We start from the raw sequence: 11,764 nt of genomic DNA, 5'->3' as shown, positions 1-11,764 counted from the left end.
ACTAGTAGGAGTGACACAAAGAGCAATGATGATTTTCAGTGGAAAGGGTCTACTAAGCCTTCAAGTGGCTGGAAAGTGAGAAAATGAACAAATCAACAAAGGAAGATGATTTTAGTCCTAACAAGAGGTTGGAAGAGAAAGAAAAATATATATGATGATTTGAAAAAATATCTAATTTGGTGGAAGGGAACATTGTGGTTGGAAATTTACAAAATTTGACTCTTCTGAATAAGGAGATTCAAAACCTTTCAAAGGTAGGGAAGATAATGTAATAGTAAATCCTTAATTAGGCCCACTACCTATCCATGATGTCTTTCCTCTATCTCATATTTTGGGTTGTAATTGTCCATTTTGAAAAGATATCATTTTTTGTTTTTGCTCTCTTTCTAAGGATGGGATTTAGTTTTTATTTTGAGGGAAAGTTTCTTTGTTTGGTGTGGGAAAAATCTTTGTTTTAGTGTTTGTTGTGTAATCTTTATTTTGTTGAATATTAATGAATGATATGATTAAGTTTGGAATGATATAACTCATTTTTCTTATTCTATACATCTAAGTTTCCTTCAATATTTTAGTTTATCTTTTTTTGTCTTATGATGGACAAAGTTTTTTGTATTGTTTTCAAAGGTCAATTTGACAGATTTCATCTATCTTTCTCCACAACTTGCATGCATTGTCTTTTGTACAGATATTTAAGATGATAGAGTCTATAAGACACAACTGAATGGTTCCTCGTGCCTTGTTGTCTAAGTTATTCCAATCTTTATTTGACAAAGTACAGGTAGCTAGTTTCTTTTATTCTAAAATGAATGATCACTAATCTCTCTCTTTAAGGAGATCTTCCACTTTCAACTTCCACATCTCATAACCAATGTCATTGAGCTTTTCAATATCTTGACAAGATGTAGAGGCCATGGTATACAATCTTTCACAAGTCTACAAAAAAAATTTAAAGCAAAAGCTCCCACTATAGCAAAAATGATTCAACACTTATAAGAGAAAAACATCCCTCCCTCAACTGAGCTCTAATACCAAATGTTGAATAACAAGGTGGAAAAAGATTGCAATATGAACTTAAACTAAGTGCTTCTAATCTAAATATGAAAGATTAAGGCTTAAAGGATGTGATTGTAGAATCAAGGAAAGAAAGAGAGAAACATAACACAATTAACACCATATATATAAGGGGAAACTCCTATGGGAAAATAATCCACCACTGAAAGAGAGGCAAGTATATTACTAATCCAAAGAGATATTGCAACATCAATACACTTCTTAAAAGAACTATGTAGAATCCAATAACACTTTGTTACTTGCACAACTGAAGAAAACTTGATATTTCCCCTAGATCAAGGTCCCAACTTATAGAAACTCTTGGGAGTGAATACCTCTATGGTATCACAATACAACAAGCAACAAAACCACTTGGAAAAATCCTAGCCCTACCTTCTTGGAAACATGCATGTAGCCCAAAATAGCCCTTACAAATGCTCTTACAATTGTCATAAGGCATCTCACCAAATTGGACCATGATAGCAGTCTTCTGCTATAAATTACAAATAACATAAGGAAAACAAATAATTTAAGAATTTACAAGGTTGATGGCACCTAATTCCCAACAATCTAATTGTACTAAGAAAGAATTGCTTGACTATTATCTGTTTGCAACATGCTAAAGAAGGCTATACCCCTTACACTTGTTAAATGTTTGCAAATATATGAAAATCTTAATTTAAAAAAAAAAGCCTCAAGTGGGCATTATATTAGAGGAAACTCCATGGTAAAGTGCATTCAAGTTGAAGTAATATGGGATAAGTGGAGAATTATTGATGCTTCACCTCTTTGAACATCATTTAGATGCAACTCAATAGACCATTCATTCTCGTAAGAGATGGGTTCAAATGAACCGCTACTCATAATAATGAATAGTAACTATAGGGCCCGTAGGTCCCATAAGTTGTTTGGCCTCATTGACATTATTAAAAACATTCATTCTTTCATTCAATCAATAAATTTGACTCAAACACTACACAATAAATCTTGAAATAAATATCACAATTTAACACAGTACAAAATTACATCCTACCTTAAACCTTTCTTCCTTTTTATAGAAAGAAGAAAGAAAGAAAGAATTTTAACATCCACGAGGCCAAGAATAGCCTATGGGACACCTCTCCAATCTGAACCAACTTCTGAAGAGCAGATCTCTGCCTATGCAAGTCGATGATGAGTGCGCTCAGCTTCTCTATGTGTTCCTTGTTGAATAAATTATACCACATGTTATCAGCTAAGATATTGACAAACTTATCCTTGTTGTCTTTTAAGTGCTTCACACTCCAACATAAAATTACGTCGACTGTGAGACCCTCAATAAATATCGGGTTGGTCGAAATTGTTGTCAGTTAAGGAAATTGTTAAGGAAATTCACAGAATTTCTTTTTCGCCAGTTCGTTTGGGCGGTCAAAGCATTTGGGCCTTCGGATTTACCACGTAGGGATCCTTGCTGCCTTTTTGCGCAGCTATTCTCTGTCTTTTTTTTGGTATGTAACTACAATGTTTCCGTTCTATTTGTATTCGAGAGTCGGCTGTTGTTTTATGGTCTTCCTAGCTCTTCGCACCTTCATTGTTATGCAGGTGAAGCTGTTCCTCCTGCAGCTAATCTGTTCCTTGCTTTGACTGTGTATTTGTTATATGTTTTGCTTCATCCAATAAAAAAGAAGTTGTTACAGATTTAGGGTTTTACTTCAGCAAATAATGCAAATTAAGGGTTTTACCTTGGCAGATTTAAAATTAGGGTTCGTTTGTGTTTCGAGTACGGTTATTTGAACTTTTGCAGAACAAATTGCCTTTTGTGTCCAAGTTTATATCTGATCAAAATTTTCGGAGAGGGTTTTAGATGAGCAACTTTTATAGATTCAGGCTTTCGGCTTTGCGGATTTTCAAATTACTGTTCAGATGTGTTTTCTATAGTGTTGTTTGCATCAATGCACATCTTCCCTATTAACTTGCATTTCAGGGTAAATTATTGTTTTCTGGTTAAGAAACAGATGATGAAGTGTAGTTGTGTTTACATTAGGATTTATTGACAGATCCTTTATTGCTTCTGTGTTTACTTGCATGGGGGGACAACTTGTTATTTCTGGTAAGTGGGTAGATGTATAAGTTGAATCGTCCTGTTTTGTGATGATTTTTTGTATACTGGCATCTCAGAATAAATGACACACGCACATATAGAAGCCCTTTGAAGGTTGTGTTTGTAAAATCAAGCAAGGCGTATGGCGGATCTTGAGAATTTGCTGCTAGAGGCAGCTGGTCGAACTAATGCCCATGATGGAAAGCATAGGAATCGAGCTCCAGCAAAGAGGAAGCAATCCGATTCCTTTTCAGATGACGGTAGTGACTCTAATTCTGAGAATGGAGATGATTCTGATGATGCTGGAACAACAAATAGAAAGGCATCTGGGTTAAGGATGCCTTTAAAGAAGAGATTTGATTCTGGTGAAAAAGACAATGACGATGGGGGACAGAGAGATGATTCGGACAGTGATGGATTATCGTTTGGGAGTGATTTGTACAAAGATGACGAAGATAGAGAGCGGCTTCGAAAGATGTCTGAACTAGACCGGGAGATGATTTTGGCAGAGAGAGCAGAGGCGAGGGATAATTTTTTGATGCGGAAGAGGGCTGAAGCTCGGCAAAATGAAACTCGGAATCAGAGGGGAAAAGATGTAGGGCCACCATCTTCACGTATGCGCTCTTCTGTGAAATCTACCAGGTCAGTGAAAGAAAATGCGTTAAATGAATTAGTTGCAAGGAGACAGAAGGCACAGGATTCAGATGTGCAACGAAAGCGAAGGGACACTGCTGGGTCATCTAGAGGACGGGATTCTTCACCTGGCAAGCGAAAGTCTCATGCTAGCCCTAGTGTTAGTCCATCATCCTCTAGCAACAGGGATCAGAGCCCAAGCAGTCGCGGAGATTCAGATGACAGTGACGCAGAAGGCACAAATACTAATATTCCTTCATTTGAAGATATTAAGAGTATAACAATCCGGAGATCACAGCTTGCCAAGTGGTTCATGGAGCCATTCTTCGAAAAGATCATTGTGGGTTGTTTCGTGAGAATTGGGATTGGTATATCAAGGTCAGGACAACGTATTTACCGTCTTTGCATGGTCAGAAATGTGGATGCAACTGATGCTGACAAGCAATACAAATTTGAGAATCGAATTACCCACAAGTACTTGGATTGTGTTTGGGGCAGTGATGATAGTGCAGCTAGATGGCAAATGGAAAGGGTGTCTGATTCGCCCCCTCTTGAGAAAGAGTTTAAGGAATGGGAACGGGAAGTAGAGCGCACCGAGGGCCGAACTTTAGGTAAAGCTGATGTGGAAGAGAAAAAAAATGCACTGAATGATATTAATAATTTTGTCTACTCAGCAGAAACTGTAAAGCAGATGCTACAGGAGAAGAAGATGGCTTCTGCAAGGCCATCAAATCTGGCTGCTGAGAAGGATAGGCTGAGGAAGGAGATGGAGCTTGCAGAGAGCAAACATGATTATTCAGAAGTAGACAGGATCAAGACAAGGTTGAAAGAATTAGAAGTACTTTCAATTCAGAGAAAAAGCAAGGATGCAAAAGCCATAATGCTTGCTGAGATGAATAAGAAAAACAGATTCGAAAATTTTAAGAATGCTTCAATGATCAAGCCTGCTAATTTTAATCTTAAAGCAGGTGAGGCTGGGTATGATCCTTTCTCTCGTCGCTGGACTAGATCACAAAATTATTACAATGCAAAGAGTGGTGCTACTGAAGTAAATACGGAATCAAACAAAGAGACAGATGCAACTCAGGCAGGGGAAGCAGCGACGGCTAAGGCATTGGAAGCTGCTGCAGATGCTGGAAAGCTTGTAGATACGGAAGCTCCTGTAGCTGAAGGTACAAAGTTATTCAGTTTGCATGATTTTGAGCTTACCATATCACTAAATGGACTGCAGAAGTTTGGGGGTGCTCAGGGTGCCCACTTGGCTTTTATGGCTAGAAAGCAAAGGATTGAGGCCACCTGTGGAGTCCAGGTTCCAAGCAGCGATGGAAGGAGGCACACCTTAACTTTATCTGTGACTGATTACAAGCGCAGGAGGGGCTTGCTCTGAAAAAAAAAAGAAAGAACAACAATTCGTTCTTTCATTGCTTCACTTTTTTAATTTTGAAATGGAGCATCGCACTATAGGCTTTCTATGCCCTGATTGGTTTGCATGCATGCACTCAACGAGCTCAAGTTTACTATAGCATTATTGTCAAATGATTATATGATTTGTCTGCTGGTTGGATACGTTTGCAAGTTAGTAACTGTTGAAAAAATAAATTTGTTTAAGGGACCATTCTCATTGGAGATAAGTGCCTTTGGGAATCTTGTTAACAATTATTCTTATATTTAACTTCCATTTGACAAGTTTATCGGTTCATTTTTACCTTAAGTAAACTAATTGAATATCTTTGGTTTCCATTGTGAACACCAGTGCATATCATGTTAGGACTTCAGTAATGTATTCAAAATGAGAGCATCATAATAGGAGAATGTATTTTCCTATGTAATTAAGGTCTTCATTGTATCATTGATGCAGTCGAAGGACCAATAACCCATGAAAACAAAGAACATTTAGCAAGTGTATTTAAAGTTATGTTTAACTGCTTGGACAAAACGGAACGAAACAACTTTAACATTCATGATTTTAAATGAGCTGTGACTGCAACAGTCTTCTCCTATCGATGAACACCATTGGCATGAGCTATCATTATGCACAAATAAGAAAATTTCATACGATTATAATAATAATTGATCTATAAAACAAATTAAATTTTAAGTAACACTAAATCAAGTTGAATCTCAATACTAAATCAAAGTGAAGCCTAGCTTAAAACCAATTAAAATCCAAATCATAAACCAAATTGAATCTTAAACTTATATAAAGTTCAATTTTAACTCTGAAAATTGTATTCTAACCTTAACCTTAAACAAAATTAAACCTTAAACCTAATGTAAAACCTTACTAAATAAGAGAAGGCATTTTAAAATTATGAATTTTTTATTATTGATTTTATGATTCTTTTGTCATTGTTTAGTTATAAAGAGATGCACACATATGAATTAATGGATATGACTTGAATTATAAGGTAGGTGTGTTATACTCGAATTGTTGAATACATAGTTATCAATAGAACTATAGATTAACAATTAAAATGAGTTATCTTCGTGATCTAATTACATTCTTGTGGTATATTGTGCATGAAAATAGGGTGCAAAAGGGAGAATCATTTAAACCCCAATAAAGTACTTCAATTGTGAAGTTCTCCAATATGAACAATAGGGGAGTGTATAAAGTTTTATGTTGCAAGTCTAGTGGAATTATGATCGTGAATTGTTAATTATGGAGTCACATGGTTAAGTTGTGTAAATGTTAGGGGGATGAGAACCCTCGTTTATGTTTTAAATTTTGAATTGATTTTTGAGGGGGTTTTAAAGGAAGTTTAATTGGTCAATTTTATTGGGTTTTGGGTAAAAATAGACCCCTAGGATAAGTACCTAGGGGATCAGGGCTTATTGGTCACATACTATAGTAATTTGGTCATGATTTTACTTCTCAAAAGGTCACTTGAAAGTGAGTAACGAGTTTATAGTGTTGTAGAAGGCATGGGGACTTGTCACCATCCTAACTCCCTTACCAAGGCTTTGTTGAGGGGTTGTGTCAAGTACAACTCTCTTCCCCATGTTTTACATGTGTGAGCACATGTGAAGCATGTGACCTAGTATAGGGTTTGAAATGTGGTGAGAATGTTTTGGGAAAATCCTTGCTTGTGAAAGTAAAGGAGGAAGTTAGAGAAGGTGAAAAAGGAGGCTCTTGCTTATGGAGATAGAAGTGAGGAATGAGCATTTGTCCATACGGGACAAGTTTTATCTATACAATTCGGGATAGGCATCTACCTAGACGAGGTAGACATCTATTCATAAGGATAGGGAATGCGTTGGCCAGAGACTTAGACTCATCAGGACCATCCAAATCCCTTGTCACTCTCTAAAGACTACACTCCCCTACTAGGAGTGCATCGAGGTCGCCATCCTAAGGAGTATATGAAAATAACTATATAAATAACTTGAGTTACACCTCGGAATTTGGCCTAAAGCCTCAGGAAGTCAAGTGATTCCATACAAGAATCCTTCTGAGTATGTTAATTTAATTTAATTTTTCAATTTGTTCTATGGACCTTCAAAATCTAACAACTCATCCTTAACCAAATCCTAATCTCCATCCCCAAATGCCCGAGTACTAAGGACAACTCCATCCCTAAACTGCCTACATACCCGTTTTGACATGGGATCAAGGCGTAAAATATGTAGTTCTAGTTTCTATATGTTTAATGTAAATTGTTTGTTGGGTACACAACCCTTTCTAGGGTCAATGTCCCAGTTAGTTTTTCTACGGTTGCTACCCACGATGGTAGCTCTTATAGCAAAAATGCTCATGGTGGCCTTCTACTTATGGCCTAAAACAACTAAGTCCTATTTTGATTTATGTCACTCTTGACCCGTTATCGTTCATGGAATTTTCATCAAGATAAATAATTTCTAAAACCATCACAAACAACCAACCGTAATGGGGTTTTCTAAGGGTTTAGCTGAATGAATGTTAGTTCATTTAAAATTTAGTTTTTTAGATTATTGATCCAAAGGGGATTATCCGCCCCTTAGATTTTAACTTCCAAATGACCCTTGTTTCTCCCAAACGATTTATAGGGATGATGCCACATACAGTATTGTTGCAGCTTTATTAGGCGTTAAGTGTACTAGTTCAACATGACGACATTACTCATAAGTGTGACCCAGAGGCACCATAGATATCAAACACTACTAAGTTTTTGGTTTCATTTCTTCTTGTTTAGTTGTCTAACTAAGAATTCAACTATAAATTCATGAAATCTTAAGTAAAACAATATACTAAAACAACTATGAAAATGAAACTATTACATACAAGGAATTATTGCTTGAAAATTAGAACTGAAATATTAATTTTACGTAATTGAAAGGAACATTTGCTTGAGAATGAAAATAACAAATCAACTACTTGAAAATTAATATTTTTTGAAAGGGAAAAACTATTAAATCTAACTTCTTGAAAGGTAACTTTTACATAAAGAAACAAATATTCAACTTTTTGAATTGAAGAAAATTTTAATTGAACATTAATTTGTATTGCTTGAAATACATAAATTGTTTTAAAGAAAACTGCGAATCTAAACATATTTACTTAGAAGGGTAATTCTTTAATAAAACATATTTACTTAGAAGGATAATTCTTTAATACTTGTACTAAATGAGGTATACTAAAAGGTATTTTGATGTCCAATAAAATAATAAAGAACTTAAATATTGAAATGTATTGAATGTAATGAAGGGAATCTATTTACTATAAAAAATTATTTAAAACTAACTAGTAATACATATTGAAAAAGAATCAATACTTTGGGGGTAATTTCATTTAGTTTAACTTGTGCAAATGTGTTATTTGTTTTTAAGAAGGGATATGTTTCCAAGGTGTATCATTGAAACAATTATCATTTCCCTTTTTTTTTCTTCTTAAATTACACTAATTCATTTTATAAGGAGATTTAACTATTATATCAACAACCTAAGAAGAATTAATCCAAGGCAAAGGATCTCTTAATGAGGCAATGGGACAATGATCACTTTGTTTGATTACCTATTTGATCCATAGGTGTTATTTGATCATTTTGTTCCTTGTAAAGACTCATTTTTCATAATTGTAGAGATAATATAACTCTTAAATTTATTTGATTTAAATAATAGAAATTTTCAATCCTTTTAAGTAAATTAAACAAGCCTTACTTATACTAATTTAACTACTATTATGAACATTGTATGACTAATAAGAATTTAATTGTGAAAAGCTTATGAAAAATAGATGATCTTTCTTTTTATTATCACATTTTCTTAAAATACTTCCAAATGGAATTGAATAGATCAATATTATTTGTTTGAAGAATAAAACCCATTCCCAAGTAATTACCTAATAGTTTGAAATATTTGAATAATTTATCTAATTATTTTGGAAAAAATTATTTAATGAATCTAAATACTCAAATTGCACTTTTGAAAGGAGAATAATAAAAATTTGAATTGAATTTAGTGTTGAAAGAAAATGAAATTATTAGTACTAATTGGTTAAAAGAAGATCTAGCTATTATTGAATAAAAAAGAGATCAAGGGTTTGAAATTGATGTCAAGTGTTTGAAAATAAATTAAAAGAAATTAAAATACTTTGGACTAAATAGAACTAATTTTGAAAGCTAAGCTCAATTATGCTTTGATATAGTCTAATTTCTTAGATCATTTAAAAAAAAAGTATAATTAAAAAATAAAATAATTTTCTTATGGAAGAATTAAACATTTATTTAATTATCACGGTGATAAATTAATCGTAACAAGAGTCTAAGAAGTTAATGTTATTAATTCCATCATTGTCATTAATTTGCTTAATTGTTGATAAAATAATGTCTAAAATTATTTACTTGGAGTAACTCATTTAAAAAATAAAAAAAAGATATTTAATTTGACCCATCTATTTATCAACAAGTTGTATATAATATAATTAATCCGATAGACTTTGTCTTCCACCTTCAAGGTTTTCAAATAGAAATAAGATCAATACTTCATCTTAAACCTCTTGTATTCATAAATTATATTGATTTATTTTCAAAGATAATCCTTTAAACTTTATAAAATTACTTATATTATTTATATACACATAACAGTTTTCTTATTTAACTTGTTAAATATTAAAATCATATATATATAAATGATAAAATATTATTGAATTTAATATATATAAATCAATATTATAAATATTTGCAAGAATCTTAATAATAATAATTTTTATATTTGAAGTGTCAATTATAAATAGTAAATTATATTTAAAATAAAATCTAAGTTTACTTTATATTAAAAGTATTAAGTTTCTTTATGTCTAAAATAGGCATGGAGCTTTTAACAAGGCGAGATACAGTTGCACCTGCCACAATCAAATATATGATATGTCATAATTATATTCTTTTTAATAAATGTTTTTGAGTAAGAAACAGTGTTGATTAGGGCGTCTACCCTTTACATAGTCCGAGACTATCCACAAAACAAAAATTCAAAACTAACTAGGCAGGCAAAGGAGGCCTGCAAGAAAAAAACACATCTGAGCCAAGATTGGGGGAGGGACGGGGAGGGGGAGAGGACTTCCCCTTTCGCCGTCAACAAAGCATCGTCCAAGCAATAGAGTCATTGGGATCCTCGAGTTGGAGATCTTCCAAAAGGGAATCAACAAAGGGTGGAAGCAGGGGAATCACAAGAAGAGCTCCTCCAAAGCATAAATTGTTAAATGGTCTAGAGTAGTGTCATTCCACCAAGTGGGGACCCCTTGTCGATGAGAGAACGAGCAGTTTGAGGCTAGGTGACCAGTAGCGAAACATTTTCGGCAGCGAAAGGGGAGGCCCTCAAAATCGAGCGGCTGCGCTCATGGCCGATCCCCAACCATGAAGACCACATCACTAGGGAGTGGTGAATCAATATCAATGTCAACCAAGATGCGGGCGAATGTGTAATGGCCCATAGAGGAGGTGTCATCGTCCACCATCAAGAAGTGACCAATAGTGTTGCCAATGGCCTCATAACAACACTACTCCCAAAAATGAAGGGGGAGATTCGGCAGACGTATCCATACTAGATGCACGTTGAGTTGTTCAGTAAGAGGGTTAAAGGCAGTAGTCTAGGGTTTAATTGAGAGAGGGTGCGCATCCCAAGCCCACACTTTACCCAGAATCAAATCCCTATTAGCTAAGGAGGTAAAGGAGGCAATGAAGAATCCTTTAGCACATGTAAACAATTCAATGTTGTAAACAACCAAGGCTTTCCAAGAGTCACTTACCCAACAGTGACCAGAGCCCAGAGAATCTGCACACCAAGACATAGCATTGATAAAAACCATTGTTATCCACCACATCTTGCCCACAAACAATCATAGGGGATGTCTTTGCACGAGGGAGAGGACAGACACCGTTTGAGGAGGGAGCCGCAAATCAAGTCACATGAGTGAAGCTACGTTTCCCGGGAGGAGGGGGCAAAGGAGTAGCAACCAAAGTGTGTTTACCAGACATAACCACCACACCACGAGCCAGAGTAGAGGCCGTTGTGCCCGTGGAGTCCGTAATAGTCGCAATAGCGCCAAGAGAGGCGACCAAAGGAGAATCGACTAGAGGAAAATGTTAACAATGTGATATGCTTTTATATATAGATGCAAATTTATATATAATATTATATCTTTTTCCTTTTTTCTTTCTTATTTCTATTTTTAAATTATAATATACTACTAATATTATTATTATAACTTATTTAATATTTACTTCATAAAACATGTTTTCAATTAAATTCTCAATTTAGAAAAATCAACCTTTTTTGCTCTTTCATCTAAGTATTGATATGCATCAAATAATCTTAAATATTTATATTATAGAAATAATAAATATTTGTATTTAATTATTCACTACAATAATCTAGCTTTATAACAATCATTATTATTTTTTTAATACAATTTTAAAACCCAATAATTATAATTTTAAATATAGATTTTTACCTATACGATACATATTTATTATTTATACATTTATTCAATTGGAAATATTTTTCCTTTTCTTTTTCAGGAATGCT

The 11,764-nt window shown here is 34.2% G+C and overlaps 1 protein-coding gene across 3 annotated transcripts; it reads left to right on the top strand.

Moving 5' to 3' along the window:
- Nucleotides 1–2,301: 2,301 nt before the first annotated feature.
- Nucleotides 2,302–5,452, top strand: LOC131073809 (protein RTF1 homolog). Of its 3 annotated transcripts, none has more exons than XM_058010323.2 (2): nt 2,302–2,487; nt 3,208–5,452. In XM_058010323.2, exon 2 carries the CDS (start codon nt 3,273–3,275, stop codon nt 5,148–5,150), a length of 1,878 nt encoding a protein of 625 aa, XP_057866306.1. In that variant the 5' UTR covers nt 2,302–2,487; nt 3,208–3,272; the 3' UTR covers nt 5,151–5,452. The 3 variants fall into 3 exon arrangements, with proteins under 3 accessions (XP_057866306.1, XP_057866305.1, XP_057866307.1); XM_058010322.2 differs by having other exon boundaries at nt 2,303–2,537; XM_058010324.2 differs by lacking the exon at nt 2,302–2,487 and adding an exon at nt 2,552–2,631.
- Nucleotides 5,453–11,764: the final 6,312 nt, after the last annotated feature.

This window comes from Cryptomeria japonica, chromosome 2 (assembly GCF_030272615.1).
Source record: "Cryptomeria japonica chromosome 2, Sugi_1.0, whole genome shotgun sequence".
Classification (NCBI taxonomy): domain Eukaryota; kingdom Viridiplantae; phylum Streptophyta; class Pinopsida; order Cupressales; family Cupressaceae; genus Cryptomeria; species Cryptomeria japonica.
The sequence above is the reverse complement of the archived record's forward strand: the minus strand, read 5'-3'. Positions and strand labels throughout refer to the sequence as shown.